This window comes from Belonocnema kinseyi, chromosome 8 (assembly GCF_010883055.1).
Source record: "Belonocnema kinseyi isolate 2016_QV_RU_SX_M_011 chromosome 8, B_treatae_v1, whole genome shotgun sequence".
Lineage (NCBI taxonomy): Eukaryota > Metazoa > Arthropoda > Insecta > Hymenoptera > Cynipidae > Belonocnema > Belonocnema kinseyi.
In genome coordinates, this window is record NC_046664.1 from 136390614 (window position 1) to 136415310 (window position 24697).

The 24697-nt window shown below is 37.6% G+C and overlaps 1 protein-coding gene across 4 annotated transcripts in view; it reads right to left on the reverse strand.

Annotated features, from left to right (window-relative positions):
• The window catches only part of LOC117177628, a 164459-nt gene that overhangs the window by 104716 nt on the left and 35046 nt on the right, over positions 1-24697 (reverse strand). For 3 of the 4 annotated variants that reach the window (XM_033368413.1, XM_033368416.1, XM_033368415.1), the window contains exons 2-8: positions 13301-13579; positions 12998-13204; positions 12360-12917; positions 12106-12278; positions 11934-12015; positions 4572-4889; positions 4003-4511 (exon numbers count right to left, since the gene is read on the reverse strand). In XM_033368413.1, coding sequence (XP_033224304.1) covers positions 4003-4511; positions 4572-4889; positions 11934-12015; positions 12106-12278; positions 12360-12917; positions 12998-13204; positions 13301-13507 — 2054 coding nt within the window. In that variant the 5' untranslated portion in view covers positions 13508-13579. The remainder of the gene's footprint in view (positions 1-4002; positions 4512-4571; positions 4890-11933; positions 12016-12105; positions 12279-12359; positions 12918-12997; positions 13205-13300; positions 13580-24697) is intronic. The other variant, XM_033368414.1, reaches the window with a different exon arrangement.

The following is a 24697-nucleotide window of genomic DNA, read 5'->3' on the forward strand; positions in this document are numbered from 1 at the left end:
TTCTTAGCATAAAAACATAAACCCAAGACGACTCTCTCGGTTCCAGCCCCCCCCCCCCCAAACCTACCCTATTAACTGAAGTTTGGTGAGACGGATGTTATAACTACAACCTCCACCATATGATGAATAGCTACTTAACTTTTGACATGATTTCGACTCACAAAATAAACTTATAGCATAAAGATGGTAGTTGGGCGTATTATCTAAACAATGAATAATATAAACTAAAAAATAGCCTCGGAAAAGACTGGAACTTTAATTCACAAAAGGCTGCGACAAAGGGATGCGAAAGTAGAGACATAGAAAACGGGTTGTTGAAACACAATAAATATTTTCGAACATTGAGAAAGAATAATTCTGCTAGGAGATACGAATGCATGGATGGGCATCCAAAATCAGGATAGAGAAAGAGTACTAGGTAATTTTGGGGATCCAAGAACAAACTATAACGAACATAAATTAGTTGATCTATGCTTAGAAAGGGGTCTGTTCATTACAAATACTTGGTTTAGGAATAAAATGATCCACATGTACACCGGGTATAAAAGAAATAGCCACAGTAAAATTGACTTTGTTGTTGCGGATGAAAGACTAAGAGAGTTGGTCAAAGATACAAGGGTCATGAGGTGTTCTATTTGCAACACTGATCATTACCTTCTGATGTGCATCTTTTTCTTGAGTTAAGACCTTCGACTGATGTATGAAAAAGTCTCCGGAAGGAAAGGCCATTTAAATAAAGTGAAAAAACCTCGTGTTTTAAAAAAACCTTTCGGAGACTTTTTCATGCATATTACCTTCTGATCTCCAAAATTAACTTGGGTCGGGGACGGACAAAAAAGAAAACAAAGAAAACAAAACAAACGCGAATAAAAATTGAGAACCTGCAGAAACCGGATGTGCGAATAGATTTCCAAAATAAGATAATTGAAAACATAAATAAGACAACCTGGGAGGCGCTTATAACTAACAAAGATATAGAGTGCGCATGGACTAAGTTCCGGGATATCATTGTTTGGTGTGCGATCTAAGTGTGTGAGACCGTGGCTGTAGGAAGAATAACCGGTGATGCATGATTGAATAATAAAATTCAGGCTGCCCAAAAAGCAAAGAAAGAAGCGTACAGGAGGACCTTGAATATTGCAGGTCTTAACGATGAGGAAAGAAATAGACGTATAAATAATTACAAACACAAAAAGAGAATATTGAAACGATTAATTAACGAAAGTAAAGATAAAATTAGAGCAGAAGAAGAGACTACAATTGCGAAGTAGAACACGATTAAATAGAAAACTAAATTGAGAAAGACTGTTTCACTGAGATTAGAGATATAATTAAGAGCTTGAAAAACGGTACGGCTGCCGGGGTAGACTGTATTAACGCTGAAATGTTTAAACACGGTGGAGAGTACATACCACATAGACTGTGCGAATTGATAAATTTATGTATCGAGAAGGGAGACGTCCCAGACGATTTGAAAACAGCGATTATCATACCAATATACAAAAGAAAGGGAGATAAAATCGACTGCAATAATTACAGAGGGATGAGCTTATTAAGTACCTTAAATAAAATATACTCAAAAATACTTTTTCGTAGGTTAATGAAAATAACAGAAGAAAAGATTTGGGAAGTCGAAAGTAGGTTTACGCCCGAAAGGTCATGTACGGATCAAATATTTAGCTTAAGGCAAATCACAGAAAAAAGTTTGAGAGTAGGAAAAAAAGTTTTCTGTGCATTTGTTGACCTAGAAAAAGCTTTTGACATGGTAGACAGAAGTAAACTCTGGGAAGTTCTGAAAGAGTGTTCGAAGGCAAGAGTGAGAAACACTATGCAATATTGTAAGTTCGTAGACCTTGGTATCTTATTTACTAGGGATGGGAACGTAGATGAGGATTTATATAGCCGCATAAACGAAGATAAGAAGGTTATTGGTGGAGCAGGGGCCCTTATCAGAAGTAAAAATATATTATATAAAGCTAAAATGGCAATATATAATTCTATATTTATACTGACTGTACTATACGGTAGCGAGATATGGACCTATCAAGAAAAAGATAAGAGTAAAATTAATGCAATTGACATGAGATTCTTGCGCATAATAAGCGAAAAAACTCTGATGGACAAAGTGAGTAACGAGATAATTCTCAAAGAATGTGGTGCAGAAGAGATGTTAGTAGACACATGGGAAAGGAATCGGTTAAGATGGTTCAGGCACGTTGAGAGAATGCCAAATGAACGACTAACGAAACAAATGTATCAAGATAAAGTAAATGGCAGCGTGTCCAGATACAGAATGCGGAAAGAATGGTTAGAATGTGTGAATGAGACCTTATGACGCCTGAAACAAAGACCTTGGACACTAATAGACCCAAGCGGGGAACCTCACATAACGACTTTCTTAGGATCTTCACTTGGGGTGAATGCTACAGAGATTGATCAGCAACCTGGATCGGAGAAGTGTTGCGGAACGAACGTGTTATTAGATAAATAATACGAGAATTCTAGATCAATCTTAAAATTGTATATCCCTTCCTCACATTACTCCCTTCCCCACCGAGTGAGTTACGCCTACGCCGAAAGGCTTAATGGTGTAATAAAAACCTACCACTGGAGCGTCAGCATCCACCACCATCTCAGTAAAGAAATCTGGTGGACTACTGCTATGTTAAAGGATGTCCATTGCTCATCTGATGTGATGTTAACGCACATCATTTGACTTGGAGTAGCAAGACAACAAACCACAGGGGTGTTTTTATTGGACTAGCAACATTATACGCAAGCTACAACGTGCAGGAAACATTGCTTTTCGAATTAATGGCATACAAAAATAAAGCAAGATGACTGTGATTCTAATTTTAAATTGTAGTGTAGTAAAACTAACAACGATACGTATACACCATACTCTAGAAGCAGTTGCTCTAGCGATGTAGAAATTACTTGTTTATGTATTGTTTTTATGATGAACGCAAATAAAAGAACGCCTTGCCCAAATACTGCTTCACACGTAACATCCCCTTCAAACCCTACGCCCCCAGCAAAACCCGTTTAAAAGAGGTTGATAGTACCTACAAGTCGTAAATGCCCGTCAGTCAGAATCCTTTGGAATTCGAAGGCACACTGAACCATTTTCAAACATTCTCACAATACGTTTCGAATTTGAAGGCAAACAGACCTCATTTCCAGCGGTTGTAATATATAGAAGAAAATCGTCATTTTCGACAGTAAAAATCTCAATATCTAGAGAACGGTAAGAGAGAAAAAAATTTTCCGGCTAGATGGTTTTCTGCAGTTTTTCTCTCGTTTGGCCTACCCTCCTGGAAAATGCGAATACTTCTAATGAAAGTCGAACGCAAATGCTTGTTATGACTGGCCGTGATTAAATTCATACGGTGATTTTAAGCCCACCTTAGTAAATAAAAAAATGTACAGGCCCATACCCAGTGAAGTGGAGTCATCTGGCGGTATACACACTCATGCTAAAGTATTTGTATGATGCTTTAACAGTGAGGAGAACCCTGCATACCTCTGATTCATCGGGCTTTTTAAATAAAGGAGTAGTGCAATATGATATACCGCAGTGCTACATCATTTAAATGAACCCGTCAAAAAAGACAATTATAATAATGTAAATGTGATAAAACTACTGTTTTGCGCTTAGTTTCAGAAATTTATTTTTAAGCTGCTCCCCCTTGAAAACGCAAAGGTTCATAAATGCGAAGCAAGCGTAATATGGTTCATTAAAGACCGATGCCAACTACACATTATGGTCAGGAGAGCTACACATGGGAAGGAACGAGGTAGGGTAGTTCTCGAAATTATTAAAAAGTTTGTTGTTTGTGTCTTCTTTCGGATCGAATAAAATACAAATGTTATAAAAAGCCTGTAGAAAACTAACGACAACGCAGAACGAAAAAAGTTTCCTTTTGTAATTCAACTTTTCCCTATTCTCAGTTCGTACGATGTAAAGGTTTTATTTGAAATATTAAGTTATTTTCTTCTTACCTATGAGTAGAATTTTCCGTTGATATCCACTGAGTATAATGGTGTGAAAGACAACGTGGAGCTAAAAGAATTTCTGGAGTTTCTGCTCTATCTTTCTGTGTTCCTTTCCAATGATTTGAAGCATAAAAGGTTGGATGATAAGGTGACGAGGGTGGGGGATGCAAAAGGCAATGCATCTTAACTGGCGGCCATGAAGATAAACCATTTAAAGTAGATAGTGTAGGCACAGATGTTGATAATGGAGAACTAGGCGAAGTGTGAATTTTCGTATTAGGTGGTGGTTTCTGATTTGATACTGATGGTGACGAAGAAAACGATGACGTGGAAGCTGAAGGAGGTGGAACTAGCTTCCCTTCCTTAATTTCTTCTTGGATAGCTTTTAGTTCCCGAAGTTGTTGTTGCTTTTTTTCTTTCAGTTTTTCATGAATTAAGTTCACAGTTAGTGATCCTCCTATTCCAACATCGACTTCATTCCTTTCTCCTGGTGAATCTTCATACTGAGAATCATTCTACTGGACAATGTTTCCTTTAAATCGAAACTGATCAAGGCTAAAAATAAAATATCTTACGTGGTTTATGCTGGCATTAGATAACGGTCGTTTCCAAAATGGTATCAGTTGACGTGTACTTTCATTTCCAGTTACCCACTGTTTGGATTCTCCGATTGCTACTAAGGGTGAATTTTGTGGCTGATGCTGAGATGGAGGAGGCACAAAAGTCGTTGGCTTTTTCTTCTTTCGATTTGGATTTGTGACGGCAGGATTTGCGAAACGGCAGTTGAATACTCCGGGGATTCCGCCATTACTACATTTAACTCTTCGGATACTAATCCTCATATTGAATTTTTTATCTTCAATATAACTCGTGTGTTTCGTCCCAGACATATCCTGTTTACATAATCAAGCAAATCAGATCTTTATTATAACTAGTGTTTCGTGCTATATATATATATCCTATTTACATAGTGCGACACTTAAGGCGCTTCAAACGGCTGTCAAATTCGCAAGGGGCAAACTAAATCTAAACGGTTGAGTTGTTGAACGCCACATTTTAACTTTTAAACTACCAAAACGGCACGATCGGTACACTGCTCTTCGAAGGCCATTAACTAAGAGTGTTCCACTCCAAAAAATTGAGATAAATATATTTTCATTGCTTAAGATCTCTTTCCGATGGTACTAATGAAATTCCTCAAAAAATTATTTATTATTCCAAAATGCAGTTTAAAAAAAAAACGTGATTTTCCGTGCCTTTTTTTTGTGATCCGTTTTTCAAAGCTTTTCGAGTCTGTAATTATTCTGGGACCCCACTAACCGGTGGAATAAATGTCTAAAGTTTGAGAATCCATGGTTCAAAGATCGATTTTTCGTTTTAGTATTTTCAAAATGTCTTAATGGCAAAATTTTTGTGAAAAGATTTTTTACAATAAACGATGCTCTTTTCATACACATTTTCAAGAGTAAAAAGTTCTTGTAAGTAGCCAAGGAATACGCCTGAATTTTTTCGAAGCGTTTTGAGCACTTTTTTTAATTTTGCATATGAACCATTTTTGCAAAATTCAAAATTTTGCTCAAAACATTTCGGAAAAATTCAGGCGTATTCCTTGGCTGATTTTTACTCTGGAGAATTTTTCCGAAAAGTGCATAGTTTTTCAATAAAAAATTCCCAATGATTCCGTAATCTCTATTTCACTGAATTCAAACCACACCGCCACCGCATTTTCATTCCGAGAATTTTCGAGTACATCCAACAAAAAAAATTGTCTAAGCGTAAAGCCCCTAAAATTTTAACAAACTCTGAATCGAAATGGGGTTCCAATGAAAATGATGAACGTATCATCATACCTAATCAAGATCACTCTGGCTCTGATGGAGATGATTCGTCAGATGTACGGAAAAAAATATTATCTATGTGACCTGTGGAGTTATGACTTACTTTTTATGATCCTCGCGGATCATTTTCTTGCAAATTCATGCTTTTCTTTCACTCTGTCCTTACGGACAGTGCCTGTTGATCGTAAACCACATTTATTCAGGTGAATGAGTAAATCTAGGCTGGATAAAAAAATTATTAGCCATTATTAAATTATTACCATGAAAAAACGCGATCTGGTTCCAATTATTTTTGAAATACTGTGTAATTATGAAAAATAGATCTATATGATACATTCGGTCCGGAAAATTCCTATCCCGAATTCTCGTCATCTGACGAATCATCTCCATCAGAGCCAGAATAATCTGGATTAGGTATGATGATACGTTCATCATTTTCATTGGAACCCCATTTCGATTCAGAGTTTGTTGAAATTTTTGGGGCTTTACGCTTAGGCAATTTTTTTTGTTGGATGCACTCGAAAATTCTCGGAATGAAAATGCGGTGGCGGTGTAGTTTGAATTCAGAGTGAAATAAAGATTACGGAATCATTGGGAATTTTTTATTGAAAAACTATGCACTTTTCGGAAAAATTCTCAAGAGTAAAAATCAGCCAAGGAATACGCCTGAATTTTTCCGAAGCGTTTTGAGCAAAATTTTGAATTTTGCCAAAATTGTTCATATGCAAAATTTAAAAGTGCTCAAAACGCTTCGAAAAAATTCAGGCGTATTCCTTGGCTACTTACAAGAACTTTTTACTCTTGAAAATTTGTATGAAAAGAGCATCGTTTATTGTAAAAAATTAATGAATGTTTTCACAAAAATTTTGCCATTAAGACATTTTGAAAATACTAAAACGAAAAATCGATCTTTGAACCATGGATTCTCAAAATTTAGACATTTATTGCACCGGTTAGTGGGGTCCCAGAATAATTAGACTCGAAAAGCTTCGAAAAACGGATCACAAAAAAAGGCACGGAAAATCACGTTTTCTTTTTGTTTGAACTGCATTTTGCAATAATAAACAATGTTTTGAGGAATTTCATAGTACCATCGGAAAGAGGAGATCTTAAGCAATGAAAATATATTTATCTCAATTTTTTGTAGTGTCGAACATTCTTAGTTATTGGACTTCGAAGAGCAGTGTACCGGTCGTGGTGTTTTGGTAGTTCAAGAGTTAAGCACATGATCTAAATACAATAATACCGGACGGTTCAGCTCACTTTTTCCCAAAAAGATCCTTTTTGTTGTTGTATTTTGTAATTGAATATAAAATGTTATTTCTCGCTTGAAAGTCGCGCGAGCTATACAGTGAAACGGTAGTATAGTCGACGCGAGGGGCAGGAGCAGAAAACGGGGGACTCGTCTGTATTCCCACGTGTGCCTCAAACGACTGTCAATAAATGTAAATTATTTAAACAATTACTTTTTCCCAAGAAATGTAAGAAAAATCCATTTTTTCTTAAATATTAATAGTTAGTAATTGCTTGAAGTATTACATTCTGCTTCAAAAAATATATAATTAGTTAAACAATTAAATAATGTGTATTCACACAATTTCTAAAAATTGAGCCGGAGATGTTTAATTTTGCTCCAATTCGTATCCTGAATTACCTTTTCTTGAATAATGGCATAATTTTGATACATTTAATCTAATTTTTAAAATCTCTCTATTTTTGTAAACAATTTTTATTTGCTCTAGCAGTTTTTCCCGATAACTTAAAGAAAAAGGAAATGAAATAGAACACATCCAAATATTTTTCAGACTGTACAGTTTATATAAAAATGTATTCACAATTTTTTAATTGTTAAAAAAATAGAATTTGTTTGAAAAATTATTTTTCCAAACATATTTTTCAAGTAGTATATGTTCTGAATTAAACATAATATAATATATTCTTTCTTAATATTCTTGAAATTGAGTATGGATGGTTTGCATTTTTTTTAGCTCACTGTTAAATAAACAATAAAAGTCATAATAAAATTTCAATGATAAATGTGCTTTCATTATTTCATTCTTTATAGTGTGACAATCTTTACTATGATGATAATATGAAAAAGTAAATTCAAGAGTGCAAATTATGATTCAAGTTTCAACATTTTCCCTGAACAAAATTTATGAGGATGAAATGCTATATTTTAGGTAATTTATAATAATTACAATGATAAAAATATTACTTTCGTTAACTTTGCACAATTACTACAATTCATCTAAAATCATTTGAATAATAAAACGCATAAGACAAGCTAATTTTGAAATTAACGAAAAAACTTAAAGTTACGAAATATATTACTTCATCACTACGAAATAACATTTTTCGTGATTTAGAATCTCTCCATCTCTCCTGCAAGAAAACGCCCCAGAATAGATAAAGAACGAACATTACCTGCGAGACTTGAAAATTGATATACATTTAACAGTACTAATTGATACTACTGAAAGATATATTGTAGTAATATCGTACTTGAAATGCTTGATACGATTTAAAAAATATGTTTTAGAAACATAATTGTTTTAAGCAAATTATGTTTGTTCAAACAATTAACAAATTATGAATATATTTTTTTATAAACTGTACAGTCAGAAAAATAATTGGACGTCTTCTATTTTATTTCCTTTTTCTTTAAGTTATCGGGAAAAACTGCTACACCAAATAAAAATTGTTTAAAAAAATAAAGATATGTTAAAAAATAGAATGAATGTATCAAAATTATGTAACTATTCAAGAAAAAGTAGTTCAGAATACGAATTGGAGAAAAATTTAACATCTCTGGCTCAATTTTTAGAAATTGTCTAAATAAACATGAATTAATTGTTTAACTGATTATATAAATTTTAAAACAGAATGTAATACTTCAAGCAATTACCAACTATTACTATTCAATAAAAATAGATTATTTTTACATTTTTTGGGGAAAAATAATTGTTTTACCTCTTTAATTCCTAGCAGACACAGAAAGACAGACACACACACACACACACACACACACATTAAAAAAAATTGTTGTAAGGACAATCGCAGGATTTCGCCGGGAACGCATGCTAATCTGAAAATTTTCACCAGCTCCTTTCCGCGGTAAAATTTCAGCCACAACCACGTCTCACGATCGTGAGATAGGTGGTTACAGTCTGTAACGGAATCAATACGACGATCGGGCAAAAGTCTCGCGCACCCTGAGAACACGGAGTGATTCAAGGACTACCGCCTTCTGCATTTTTCCCGCAAGTGTTTTAGCATATTGCTGACACGCAGGGATGCTTTTCAGGCTATTAACGAGTCAAAGCTTGGTACCTCCAAGAGCGCCGATGATAAGGACGATTAGTTTAACAAAATATTCCGGGTACAATCGTTGCAACTCCCTTATAAGGTCTCTATAATACCTCTCTTTCTTTTCATTCTCCTTGGTTATGTTTTTGTCAGCTGGTGCGAAAATTCGACAACGAAGATGGTTCGCTTCTCGAAGTCAAGAAGAACCATGTCTGGTCTCGAGTGTGCAACAAAAACAATTGTCGAGAATATAAAGTTCCAGTATATGCGGCAGTTACCATTCTCGACAATTGATTCGATTTCCCTAGGAGCATTTAGAGGAGCGATATTAAGGTGAATGCCATAGGAGTGACAGAGATGGTAATAAAGCACTCTTAGTGCCGCATTGTGCCTTTGAATGTAGGTCTTTCCCGCATGAGTTGGACAACTAGATAGTATGTGCGTTAAATGCTCGGGGTGTGCAATGCACACCCTGCAGCTATCATCAGGAATGTGTTGGCTCATAATGTGGTGACGGTATGTTAAGGTGGAAATGACACCGGCTTGGCATGCCAAAATGAAACCCTCCGTACCACAATTCAATCCGGGCGATTTAAGGAAAGCAAACGTTAGCACACACGACATTGACTGATCCTCCACATTTGTGTGGATGATACCGTGCATCCTTTTATCGAGGAGCTCTTCACCCCCCCCCCCCCAACCACACCAATATATACACCTAACTTCTATACAAAAAATAATAAAATTGATGTTTGACTTTTGTGCGCTAATTTATGAATAACAACATTTGTGTTACTTATTACATTAATTATTTGTTTGCCTTGACGCGAAACATTTTTACAACTTTAAACTATAAATGTTAGAAATTCAACATCTTCAAAATTTTGAAAATAGTAAATTACAAACTTTGTTTCTTTAAAGTTTCACAGTTGAAAACTTTTTGGTTGCCAAAACATTTATTTCGGTAATTCGCCAATTGATGAAGAATGCACGTACGAATAGTCATTTCATAGCGAAAGTTGTGTGAAGAAACCAAAAAAATATATATTATACTTCTTTATACGCTTGACGCTCTTGCACCATGCCACTGGAATGCGCCTGTGTACTGTACACAACCAGCCAGTTTCAAGCAAGAAAAAATAATCTCCACTTTCAATTACAAAAAACAAGAACATTTTCGGGAAAAAGCGAGGTGAACGATTCGGTGTAATTGCCTACAGATTATGTGATTAAAATATTGTGGCCAACAATTCGTGCGTTTAGATGTAGTTTTGATGTAACCTAATTGGCAGCCGCTTGAGGGACACGTGGGAATACAGGCGAGTCCCCCGCTTTCCGTTCCTGCCTCAAGCGAGAAATAACATTTTATATTCAATTACAAAATACAACAACAAAAATGATCTTTTCGGGAAAAAGCGAGCTGAACCGTCAGGTATTTTTGTATTTAGATCATGTGCTTAAAATGTGGCGCTCAACAACTCAACCATTAAGATTTAGTTTGCCCCTTGAGAATTCGACAACCGTTTGAAGCACTTTAAGGGCATTTGATACTTAGGAAATTATCGATTTTACCAGTGTTCGATTCTCACGGCTGTTTTCATACAATAATAAAGATTTTGTCTTAACAATTGGAGGAATGATAGCGAACATGCTAACGGACGTCCCCGAACTCTTCGTTTGTCGAATGATTTAAGAAAATTTAATTTTGCTAAATTTGATTAATGTGTGTACTTTGAGGTTATGAGTGTTACCATTCTCCCCAGATTTACTTTTAAACTACACAATATTTCTGACCGAAAATTTGGGACAAGCAAAAAATATAGTAACTAATGTCCCTGAAATAACCTTGTTTATAGGCAATTAAAAATGTTCCATTCTTTAATAATTTCTAAATGGCTATCGACAGCGCCGGTACGAAAGACACCAACTTTATCGCAGTGAAAGAGCTGAAAACTGATCCTAACCTCAAAATAGTGCACATGCATACAATTTTTATTTAGCAGAATAAAATTTCTTTGGTATTATCCCTAACAAAAAAAAAGAGTTCGGGGATGTCTGTTACATTATTTTATAACATCTCCGAATTCAGTAAAAATTTTTTAAAATTTTTGTGGACAAAAACTTGGGAGAACTGAACGAGATTTAACACAGGACGAAGTATCACATGCCCTGAAGGTTATGTAATACTTACCAGATTCATACTTACAGAGATTTTCCTGCAAAAACTTCTATCCACAAGAATTGATATAACGTTGAAAATTTGAGAAATTAAATAAAAGGCTCGTATGATGTTAAATTTCTGGAAATGTCAACAAATTTCCAAAAATAATTTATTTAGTTTGTAATTTCACAAATTTAGGACCATAAATCGTTGTTTATTGTTTTCCACTGAACTTCCTAAGATTTAGATTCGATATTTACATTCGTGTAAACGTAAGTTGTCGCATAGAAAAATGCCGGTTAAGTAGAAATTGGGTGAGTATTACATGCCTTTCAGTCCATATATCTAAAGGTTCCCATCATGATAGTCATTGCAAAACAGTTTTGTAACGAAATAATACCTAAAATTGATATTTCATTCCTGATAAACGTGTTCCTCGTTCTTTCCTATGCGTTTATCTGGTATGAAGAATTCATTTTAGTTATTAATACATGAATATCATTTCATAACTATAATTGCAGTTACCAACGTTAGGTGTTCCTCCTTACATGGTCTAAAATAAATAATAAAATAGGACACATTTATCTGCAGTACGAACTCATTGATTTAGCTTTTTTATATATACAAACCTGATTGGTCAATGAAGCTACTACGTTTGTCCCATTCATTCTTCCACCTGCTTCATATCTTAGACGCCTTACATGAAAAAATCTGAACAAAGGAAAGAATCAAAGGAGCTGAACACAGTTTTAAGAAACAACGCGATTTATTTATAATTAAAAAAAAAAGGTTTAAACCCACCTGTAATAGAGACCCATGAAACAGAGACCTCCAAAAAATAAAGCTAAAAGAGTGATAATAAATATAGTTGGTCGGGGTCGGTGATCGAAGTGAACGTCAGTCCTATTGACACCAGCTGCCCACACTCCAATAAGCAAACTATTCTCAAGGAACATCACAGTATAAAAAATTACCTGCCAAATAAAACATTTGTTTAGGAAATTAAATGTTATTGCCGTCGTTGTAAAAATTCATTTAAACAAACAAATACTAACCATCTTTTGCCGATGATTAGTTTCATGGAGATTAAGGTAGACAAATACATAAACAAATGCAAGAAGTGACGCAAGGAATGTTTTGCGGAAAAGGGGAAGGCGTTCTCCTCCATTGAACAATCCGTCAGGCGTCAGCATTAACCAAGTGAGCATTGATAGCCAGTGGAGGGCCATTACTACCAATAGCCACTGACCACCATAGAGAGACGCGTAAGCAATCAGAACACCAACTCGAGCACTTACTGTTCCTAATCGCCAGAATAGCTGAGCCAAAACGCCCAGCCATGTAAGAACCAAACGTTCCAAATTCCTAAGACGTGCCGCACCTTTGCTAAAACTTGCTACAGCCCAGCACACACTCCAGAGGGATAGCCCAGCTGATACTGTTGTCAATTTTTCTAACTTGTCATGATCTCTTGCTGTTCCGACTTTTCCATTTCCTTGATTCAGCTCAATTTCTTTTTCGAATCCTATTGATATTAAATAGAGCTGCAGCAGTAACATTGGAGCTGCTTCGCAAAACGCATGTATCAAACGTAGAACGCATAATTCTCTAACCTGTAAAATAATTAAAATTTAAGAGCATAATTTGAAGAAATTGTTACCTTAACCTATAATGTAAAAATATCGTTTCATACTTCATGTTTAACATAAGTCAGATCGACAGGGATGAAAAGCTTAAAATAACGCCAGAGCACACCAGCTTGAGTCGAATGAAGTAGTAACACCCATCCCATCGTCCAACTACCAGTCTTCTTCTCGTGACTTAAATCACAGTTAGTATTTGTCACCCTATTTGTTAGTTTACCTCTCGCACCCCAGAGGTACCATCGTATACTGACGACCTGATCGAATACAAAATTACTATCATATTTAAAAGATGCATATATTTTTAATAATTATACATTACAAATATTCTATATTTGAGTTAAAATGCTAACCTGTGATATAAAAAGAGAGGCCACAACAAGGGTGATGCTGACAGGAAAAAGTGCTGCTGGAGCTGAGGGATGATGAGCAAGAGCGTACCCCATGGCAAGATCGAAGACAACGTCGCAAAAGTATGAAGCCAATGAGATTATATTGAACAAGACATCACATAATGGTAAGAATTCGCGTGGGCGGTTCTGCTGCCGATACTGGGCCATAATGGGTCTCCGTCACCCATTTGGATTCCCAGCGACCTCTTACTACCTTATAGGCTGACGATGACGCATGTTCTGGAATTTTTAATGCAAAAGTAAATACAAATATTATTTAAATTAAGATTTTCGGTAGCGAATCGCCATCAAGCAAAAAAATGTACAAAAAGATTCCAAATTAAAAAAGATGACCATCAACGCCAAAATGCGGATAAGAAAAAAGGGCAATTTATGAGAATTCTCGACAAAACTTAATGGAGAAGCAATACTCAACAATGTACAAGAATTCTGTAAGTTTGGAACAAAGTAATGGAATTGTCAATGTATTTAAAGTAAAATTATTTTAATTGAGAATTGCAAAGGACAACATAATAAGCAGAATTATAATTTGAAAAATTAAAGGAGAAATGGGGGTTTTCTGGAATATGAAAAATTTGTGGTAAAAGAAATGTAAGTGGCACTTTTACCGCGCGTGAAACTGTAATACGAGAGAGTACCACAGTGCCATAGCATTACGTATGGTTTGCTGAGCACTTTAAAGCGAGACAAGAAAAGTATCTTTGGACAAATCAATGTTTAGCCCATCATTTCAGATTTATTAAAAAATGTCTTAAATTAGTACAAAAATTATCAGGCAATAATTTCTAGTGAGGGTGAATAAGAATAATTTTTTACATTCTCAGCAAAGAAGGTATAAAATTTTGTGTAAAATTTGACCTCCCCTCGTTGTTGTCAAATATCCACGTTTTGAAACCTTCTGAACCCGAAAAGTCAATTTCGGCGAATGTGTCTGTCTGCCTGTGTGTGTACGTATGTAGTAGAGTTTTAGTGTGTCAGCAGGATAACTTCGGACAGAATTGATAAATTGGATTAGATTTTGGTCTAATCTTTGAACGTCCTAAACTAAAGATCAAACGTGTTAACCAGCCTTTTTGGATGAAAATTCAAAAAGTTAGAGCATTTTTAAAATTTTGGAAACCACTTTTTTAAGATTTACAAATTCTATGAGGCTATTCGCAATACATAAAAAGACGAACAATTTTGCCTTATGACTTTTTTGATAAGAAACAAATGACTAGAGTTATATAATTTTCAAATTTTTAAAAAACATGACAAAAATGAAAATTTTAAACCTAACAACACACGATATAAAAAAGTCAATAAGAGAAAAACAAGCACAAGCTATGAAAAAAATAAATCGACATAAGTTTAAAACCCAAAAAAGAGCTTAACAAATTTTTCATCAATAATTTTTCGATAGTAGCATAGTTTTGGTTTTAATCTTAAAAAATAATATTGGAAAAACCACGCAAGAGAAGAGACAAAAAAAGAGACAAAATCTTACTCAACACCGCCTTCACCCATGCTACTGCCCTTTGTCTCCCCGTTCATTTAACAATACTTCCATACTTATCCCTCTTCTTTCCAACTCTTCGCATTCCTCCAACGAATGCTCAACTTTTGCATCCCCTTCCCGCACAATTCACACATTCTCTTTTCTCTAGAAAGCCAGGACCTATTATAATTTTCCATGCAACCGTACCTCATTCTCGCTATAAGTTCCTGACTTCCTTTCTCTCGTTTCTCACACAAATATTTCGCTCTCTTCCTCGGCATAATCCACACATCGTTCCCGTTATACCTTGAGTCTCTTATTCTTTCCTCTCCTTTAGCCTTTTCTTTCTCCATGCCATTCTTTTGAACCAACTTATACACTTATACATACCTTGCCTGTATCCTATTCACCTCCTCACTTTCCACCCCAACACCTCCACTCCGTAAAATAACACACTCATCCCTAGCGAATCAAACAATTTCATCTTCATTACAAAATCATCTGCGAACTTCGTCCCTAGCCCCCACACCTGCCTCATCACCACATTTGCCCTTCTCACCATCTATTTTAGATGATAATGCACCCCCCCCCCCTCATTCCTTCGAAACAGGACGTCCAGGTACACAAACTCTTTCATCTCGTGCACCACTTATCTCTTCCACTTCCCTCCATTATCTCTCCCACCTCCTTTTCTGAACACCATAATCTTCGACTTGTCCGCATATAACTCTAACCTATTTTTCTCCAAGTATCTTCTCAAACTTTTCATCATCTCCTTTAAGGCCTCCTCGCTCTTCACTAGCAGCACTATGTCATCTGCATATGCGAGTGACCATAGCCTGACTCCTCCCAACCTAACTCCAACTACCACTCAAGCCGCTAGCTTATTTTCCATATCCGCGATCAAAATTGCAAAAAGCGTTAGGCTAAGCCTTTGCCTAAACCCCCTATCTCTGCCTCCTCGTATACCTCCCTTACCCTCTCGATCAGGCCTCTCTCTTCCATTACCTCCCACAACCTTTTCCTATCCACCGAAGGGAACGCGCCCTTTATATCTACAAAAAACGCGTACACTTTGGCACCCTTTTTGGCTAGCTCTCTATCCACTACGTGCTGCATGACGTAAATATTGTCAAAAGTACTCCTTCCCTCCCTAAAGCCCGCCTGCGTCTCCGGCAATATTCCTTTCCCCTCCACATCCTTGCGCATCCTTTCTGCCAAGACATTCGCGTATATTTTGTACGCAGTATTTATTAGCGTAATTCCTCTTAGGAATCCCTCCCCATTCCATACTTTTTTCACTACCCCCTTCAGTCTCTGCCTTACCTCTTGTGTGCCAAACAGTCATGCTTCATTCTCTACTCCGTCCATCCCTGATGTCTTACATTTTGTCGACTTCCTTTTCTGTTTCTCTATCTCCTAGTTATTCAGCTCCTCTTCATCTACCTTCGTCGTTCTTCTACTCCCCTTATCTCTCTTCCGCGTATCTGACCCCTAAAACGCATCCTTGAAAAATGTCCTCCCATCGTCGCTCCCTATTTACTCACTTATCCCCACCCTAAGTTTCCTGAACCTATTAATTATCTTCCACACGTCCAATTCTGTCTCAACACTTCTTAACTCCTCTTCCAGCTTTTTTTTCCTTTCCCTGCTCTTCCTTCTTACAAGTCGCCCTAAACTCCTTCCTCATTTCTACGTACTCCTCCCTTTTCGCGGTTCCTTCCTTCCACTTCCTGTGCTTCTTTTTCATCTTTCTCTTCATCATTTTACATTCCTTGTCCCACCAGGGCTTCACCATTCCTTTCTTCTTCTTCCTAAATACCTTCTTTTGCACACAACCTTTCACTTTCTCTTTTAGATCCTCCACATTTCGTTCACAGACTCCCCCTCAAAGCTTATGTCGCCCAACTGCTCCTGATACCTATCTATCGCCTCTCTCGCCCATGACACCCTCTCCCCTGACGACTCTTCTCCCCCATCCTGGCTTTCGCCAGCCTCCCCCTGTATTCACAAATTTAATAGCTGATGGTCTGATTCCACCCTCTCTTCCACTTTGAATTTCTCTAACCCCTCCCCCTTGCATATTCATAATCACATAGTCTATCAACGATACACCCATCTTACTCAAATACGTGTATTCTCTCTCTTCGTCCCCTTTTACCATACCATTCGCCACCGCCCAGCTTCTGTCCTTCACCCAGTCTCTTAGAATCTCCCCCTCTTTATTTATTACCTTATCCATCGATTTTCTTTCAAAGCTCTTTCAAAGCCCCAGTGACATCAAACCCTCATCTCTCTCTCCTAGTAGGTTTTCTACCCTTTTTTAATCTTTTCCATCCTATCCTTATTGTACAGTCACAAACTTATACATTACCCCTCCTATCTTTACAGCCCTCATTTGCAAGCACTACCCCTCTCCCTCTCCATAAACATCTTTCTCTAATCCATCCCTAACCCCTGTTATAATTCCCCCACTAGCCCTTCCTTTCCTCTTTAGTTTGACGGCCTGCTGTAGCACTCAACCTATACCCCATTGGCAACTATCACTCTACTCTACCCCATTCTTTTCACTCTACCCACGTCTCTACCAGTCCAATCACATCAAATTCCTGAACATGCCTCCAGAAATCCTCATCTTTCTTCTTTACCCCTGCTACGTTCCAGTACAGCACCATTAATACTCCTCCTCCCTGCTTTACTTCTACCCCCCTATTTCCCACGAAACAAATTCCCCCGCACTTCCTTCAACAACACCTCCTTCTCCTTGTCCTATACCCATATTTTCTCCTCTATTTTTATTTTCCGATACCCTACCTTCGCCGATCTCCCTTCGCTACTCTCCTTCCTAGCCCTGTCATTGTCCTTTCTCCCCTCCATCCTAAGTTCCCCCACCTTGCCTTTAACCCACCCCATGCTCTGTAGCAGCGCTTCCAACCCCTCCCTTTCTACCCCGCTCTTTAGCTTCAATCCTCTTATTACTATATAATTTTTCCTATCTGCCTTCTCTCTTCTCTCCATCCTCAACTCCATTGCCCTTATCCTTTCCCTATCCGCTCTCTCCTTATCATTCCTTCGCTCTCCCACTTTCTCTTCTATCATACTCTCCACCTTCTCTCAAATACCTTGCTTCACGCCCGCACCTCTGTCCACTACTTCCATTCCCGACCTGTCCTCCACCTTTTCCAGCCTTTTTCTGCCCTTTCCTCCCACATCCTAATATCATCTTCCATCTCCTTTATTTTATCCTCTTTTTCCTTCCTCACCGAAGCCGACTCCCTCTGCAATCCTTCTACTTCCCCCCTTGTCGCTTTCACTTCCTTTTCCCATCTCTTATCCCTTACCCTCAGGTCCTCCCTCATACTTTATATCTGTTCCATAGCCCCCCTTGATTCCTCCCTTAACCCTCTGATCTCGCCTATCAGCACCCCGAGAGCCTCCTTTTCCGTCTGTCCCTTAATTTTAGGGGGGGGGGGGGGGGGGGGGGGGGTGACCTACGTATTCGTCCGCTTTTTTTAAATGGACTCTTTCACGCGCTTTTTTTCGGACTCTCTTTACTCTCCCTTTTTACTGTTCAAGAAATCCTCGCCTCGCTTCCACTGGATGCTCTCTCCCTTGCCTTATCGCTTCTACCCAAGTACGCACTGCAGCCAACAGATGACTCTTGAGGCTGCTGTCGCTTACCGCCCTAAAATTTCAGTTTCTTTGCCCTATCTCACCTCTCACATCCAGACACCCTTTTCTCACCCCTAACAGCCCCCAGCACGACGTGAACTACCCTTGTCCGCCATGAAGGTCCAAACTCCTGATCACAAAACTGCCCCGCTCCCTTGAAAACCTAACCTCACTTTCCTATTTAGCCAGATCCCACCGCCAAACTACAATGTGAATTAATTTATATTTTCCTAAAGTACCCCTGACAATAGTACTCACCTTCTGACCTTCCACCCTAACACTCCATTCATACCTTCCACACAAACTCCGAAAGAAAACTTCTCACCGCCCGTCACTACACACTTTCTCACTACCGCCACCAACATACAAGTCGGATACCTTTCTATAGATACATTCCAATGTCTGTTTTAGAAAGCGAAAATCACATATTATATTGGGATGTTACTATCCAAACGGATCATTACATTCGGGCCAATCGACCTGACATCGTGATACGAGAGAAAAAAGGTGGAAGAGTCAACATCATCGATATTGCTTGTCCGCTTAACCAAAATTTTCAGTCAACCTATACAACCAAGATCCACAAGTATAGCGAGCTAAGGCATGAAGTAAAGACCATATGGAGGAATGTGAATCATGCATTTATTCATCCCATTGCGATTTCGGCTACAATCAATGTGCACGCAAAATGCGCTGAACATATTGAACATTTAGGAGTCAGTAGGGTATTGGTAGCAGCTCATAAGGCGGTTTTATTAAACACCTGTCGCATTCTAAGAAACTTTCTCCACCATCAGGAAGTGAGCGACTAAAAACCCGTGGAGTGGCAGATTGTAGCTCTAAGAAAGCATCCAGAGGTGACTGTTGTCACCTCCAATGCTCGTGGCCGCTCGTAATTGTATACCTACAACATCATCGCAGGAGGTTTAAAGCATCGTAATAGATTAGTTGAATCAACTTATAACATTCTAATCTCATCAGTCAATTGACTTAGTCCGTGGCTATGATGTATAACAGGGTTCACCCGAGTAACAGTTCTGAATAAAAATTGTAATAACAGATCTTTATTATGAACCCAGTCTACATAAAGTTGAAGAGCTTCAGCTCAAGTTTCTTTCCAACCTATCCTTCTACAAACTAACTTAAAATTACCCTTTTAATTATAATTAAAATTTGCTTAATTAATTTGACAATTTTATTCTCTACGCGGAGACAGAGTAGTCTGAAATAGGGGTATAATCGTCCTACACTGCTGGGTACTATCTTAGCACTAACTAGGCAAGGTATATCATAACGAAGCTTAACCGAAAGAAACAAAACAAAAAGGCAGGAAGCATTTATAAAATTTATAATATAGTGATAAAATAATTAGGTGCTTGTGTGGAGAATTTCGGACATTTGATCTCTAACAGAACGTATTGTGTAAGAAGATAACAGGTCTCGAAGATCATTAGGCATGCGCGGCACCCTGTTGGAAAAAGTAGCTTCTGTTTTAGACGATCGGGCAAATGGAACTACAAATTTACCGTCCGATCTTGTCACGAGTGACTTTCGAGGACGTCTCTCAACCATAGTAGCAAGAAGCTCTCTCAAATATGGGGGTTCACCCCTGGACATGTTGAAGGCGACAACGCAGAGATGCAGCTTCCATCGCTGATCCATTGATATCCAACCGGATTCAACGACCGCTGGCGAAATGTGGTCGAATTTTTTAATACCAAATGCATATCTAAAGCAATAATTTTGCACTTTCTGTATCCTCTTCCTCAAGGACGCATTCGGGACAGGCCCATTAAGTACAAAGGCGTAATCAAAAAGGGGGAGAATTAACGCTGGAATTAACATCAATTTGATATTATGTGGAAGCGATCTACGAAAAGGATATAACTTCCACAAACGGATATAGGCTGCGTTTAACTTTTTAATAGCGTGTTCTTTGAAGCTCCATTAAGAGTCGATTATCAGGTCTAAGTTTTAAGTCTAAGCTGTAAAGAGTTGATTTTAAACATAGGTAACAGGTCAGTGCCCACCTTACCTATCGGTAGAATAACCGATTCGGACGTGTTGACAATTAATGCAAGGTATTCTGCCCAGTCTGCCATGCAGTTCAGTACCGCGTTCTGAATCGCTGATCCCCCCTCAACATCTTCTAATTTACATCGCACATATAATTGAATGTCGTCCGCGTATATATGTCTGAAATTTGTTTGCCGAATTTCGTATGTCCTGAAGCAGAGATTGTGAGGCATGTGCCGGAGGGATGGTGTCAATGTAAAAATCATTAATCCCGAAAGGGTCCGGTAGTAATGTACTCCATGAATGTTGTTGCTGTCTAGACCATACCCGCGCTAGATTAATTTTTTCCAAATATGGTTAGAGGAGCTCCTATCATTGAATGACGAGAGGTATCCCTTCTTAGAACATAATTGGCGAAGTTCCGAAGGTACAAAAATTTAGCTCTACTAGATTCCGAATTAGTCCTACGCCATTTGCAGCGAGCCCTGTATCTAGCTCTGGAGATCTTTTTTACACAATCAGAGAACCATGGCGACTTTGATCTAGCTATTCGAAATCGTCGGATCGGACAAAACTTATTATTCAGGTCTAAGACCTGGGTAGAGAACATTGTTACTTCTTCAAACAGCGCGAATTATATTATACCTCTTAATAACTACTGCTAAATCAGGAATGTTTGGTAGCAACCATGATTCGGATACTGCGAGAATATTCAAATCGTAAAGATGTATAATATCAGCTACATCATTGACTTCAGGTGAAAGGGATCTGGTTTAATTGCTCCAAATTTAATAGACGTTTTTCATATGTTTGCTTAAGATTGTCAAGTTCCTCTCTACATTCTTTGAAGTCCTCCGACATCTGATTTTGAAGGGATTGAAGATCTGAGATCTGCGAATTTTGCCGTATTTATCTGAGTGAGTAAGAGGGCATTTTGGTCCGTTAATTTGTTCAAATCCGACGATAGTGCTTCATAGTTGGAATTCAATGTTGAGACAGAGAAATCGCATTTTGCTATTGTCACTGTGAGAATCTGCATATACTGGCTTATCTGTGTATCGTTGGCTTCAACTCCCCCTAGTATGTGATTAATTAGACTCAACTTAAAGAGAATTAATTGGGAGACAGGATCTGATATCTCCTTCACAATGTGCGAGGAATCATCAGGAACCATCCTGGTTTTATAACGCAACGGCTCCAAAACGTATTCAACTCCAAACTATCACCCATAAAGACAGTTCTGCTTCATCTTCTCACTTTTTCTTTAATAATTATTGTCACACTGTCACACTGTCTAGAGGAAATCATTTTAATTTAATTGTTAATTTGTTAATTTTATTTGTTATGCAATTTTATATCCTATTTTAGTTGGAGCGGTGAAAAAATTACTCTTTTTTATGCAAAACGCTTGGGGAAAAAAAGCTGTTGACTCATAAATCAAAAAACATCTCTGGAATTCGTTCGTCCTTCCTAAGAAAAGTAGTAACTACATGGCAGCACAATCGACGTAAAAAGACAAAGTTTATTTTTGGATATAATATACAAACTAACAAAATGCTAAATTTGAAGGAAATGAGAAAAAGAGTGTATTTTTTTTCTTTTATTCGTGGTGAAATTGTAGTTCCGACAAGTGGATTGTTGCTGTGGCAGCAAAATTTGTAATTACAAACGATTGAAAGAAAAATTGAAGAAATTAATCTAACACTGCAACCGCATTTCTGTAAAGTGGTAAATTAAATACGTGTTTCAAAAGCATCGTACGATATACGTAAAATTAATAAAGGCAGTGATTTGGGGTTAGAAAGGACTCTCTAATAATGAAATCACGTGTGATATAAACTATAGACACTTGTGATAAACTCACAAAAGCCACAGATTTAAAACTGGGATAGATTTACAGTAAAAACTTTAAATCCTTACATAGAATCAGAAAAATTACTTGAATTCGACTTTTGTTGAAAGGAAGTGGTTTAGCGGTTACCTAGCACCTGATTTAAGATGGCCGTTTCTAACTCAAACGCCTGCTGTTCAGGAAGTCGTAACTACACAGGTAAGCATGCGCATTTACATTTATGCAGTTACGACATCGAATTAAATCTGGTGTAGATATGGCCAATTATTTTTGCAAAATTATAAACAATACGGGCAAAAAATGATTGAATTTTTTTACAGATCGATAGTAAACAATATTAGAAATATGATAGCTTTCGTAACTCATTTTTGATGAAATATGTAGTTACTAATTCTTCTTTATTTGTTTATACTCTCTCTCTTTTAGGTGTTTGAGAATATTTACATATCCGTCACAGAAATTCTTACAAACAAGCCATATATACTATCTCAGCACCTATTGCCTACACATCCTCTTAATTACTATTCTGAATTCTTGTGCCACCAGGTCTCTCAGATTTTCCAGTTTCTTCAACCATTCTTCCTCCTGACTCTTGCATGTTAACCATTCGAGCTGTTTGTACCTTGACTACACAATTTCCTTCCGTCTTTCCTCTCATCGACTTGCCTAAATCTGTTTCTCTATTTGCCTCTCACTTGTATACCACATCCAAATCTCATTTCATATCTCTCCTCTTCCCATTTCAAACGTCCTATGTTGCCTCTGCTCTCTTTATACACAACGCCCCATGTACACTAGTGTGGACTAAAATGAGAGACTTTCGATTTCTTATTATTTGCAACTGGAAACCTGTTTCTCATACTGAAAAACTAATGACCATTTTTTAAAATAATTTTTAAGTAACATTTAGAGGTGACACCATGCATTCAAAGTTTCCGGTTGAATAATCAATCGAAGGTCATAAAATCGTCAACTGTCCAAGGAAATATTAACTTTTCCTGGGCACCTTTGTTAAAGTAAGCGGATTATGGGGAAGTGGGCGAGGTACTTACCTGCGAATTTTATGATCTTGGGCTCAGGTTATCGGAATGGACAATAAGAATTCAAAATTTTCTTCTACCTGTACCAGTCTACTGGCAGCTTTTCTAAACTTCTAAACATTTTTAACGAGAAGATTTGTTTCAGATGCGTAGATCTGTCGAGTTTGAAAGAGCATTCATAAGTTCTCCTCTACAAAATAATTGTGTATTATCTTTCTCAGTCTTACCTGCACTTTATTTGTACCTCTTTTACTTGAAAATATCGTACTTTGTGGATACTCTTTTACAAAGGTGCAAACTATGACAATGATTGAATTTGCTGACAGAAGTTTCCGAACATCAGTAGGAAGAGATACGTGCGCGTAAAACTATCGGTGCAACGTTATTGAAGCCACTATTTTGGTCTTGTTGCATAAAATATATTTAGATTCTTTATCAAAATATTAAGTTTAAAGAATCTTCAGTTATGACTAATACGCGTGATTCGGATTTTATATGGTTAATAGGACACCCCAAAGCAGAATTACGTGGGCGTAAATTACCCTCAAAGAAAGAAGTGCTCCAATTGTTTTTTTTATCAACATATAACCTTAACAGGTCGATACAGCGAGTCCAACGATTTTCTAACTTTTTGATACCATCCGAAAAGTACTCGATCGGAAGGTCTCCAAAATACGCCTCAGTTTCAGCTATAAGCTCTTCATTTGAGTAAAAACGCTTACCGGTGAGCCATCTCTTCAGGTTAGGGAATAAGTAATAGTCGCTGGGGGCCAGGTCTGGTAAATACGGTGGCTAAAGAACCAATTCGAAGCCGATTTCATGCAATTTTGCTTGTGCAACTAAGCATGAATGAACAGGCGCATTGTCGTGATGATAAAGCGGTCTTTTTCTTCTTCAAATGCGGTCTATTTTCGGCGATTTCGATTTTCAATCGGTCCAATAATGATGAATAGTATGCTCCGGTTATGGTTTTACCTTTTTCAAGATAGTCCACGAATATTATGCCATGTGCATCCCAAAATACGGAGGCCATAACCTTTCCGACCCATTGTTGTGTTTTTGGACGCTTTGGAGCACTTTGGCCCGGTGGAACCCACTGTTTTGCCTGTTGCGTTGACTCAGGAGTGTAGTAGTGGATCCAGGTTATATCCATGGTTATGAATCGGCGGAAAAACTCCGTCGGCTTACGCGAAAATAATGCCAAATTCTGCTGGAAAGTTGTCACACGAATTCGTTTTTGGTCCACTGTGAGCAAACGCGGCACCCATCGCGCGCAGAGC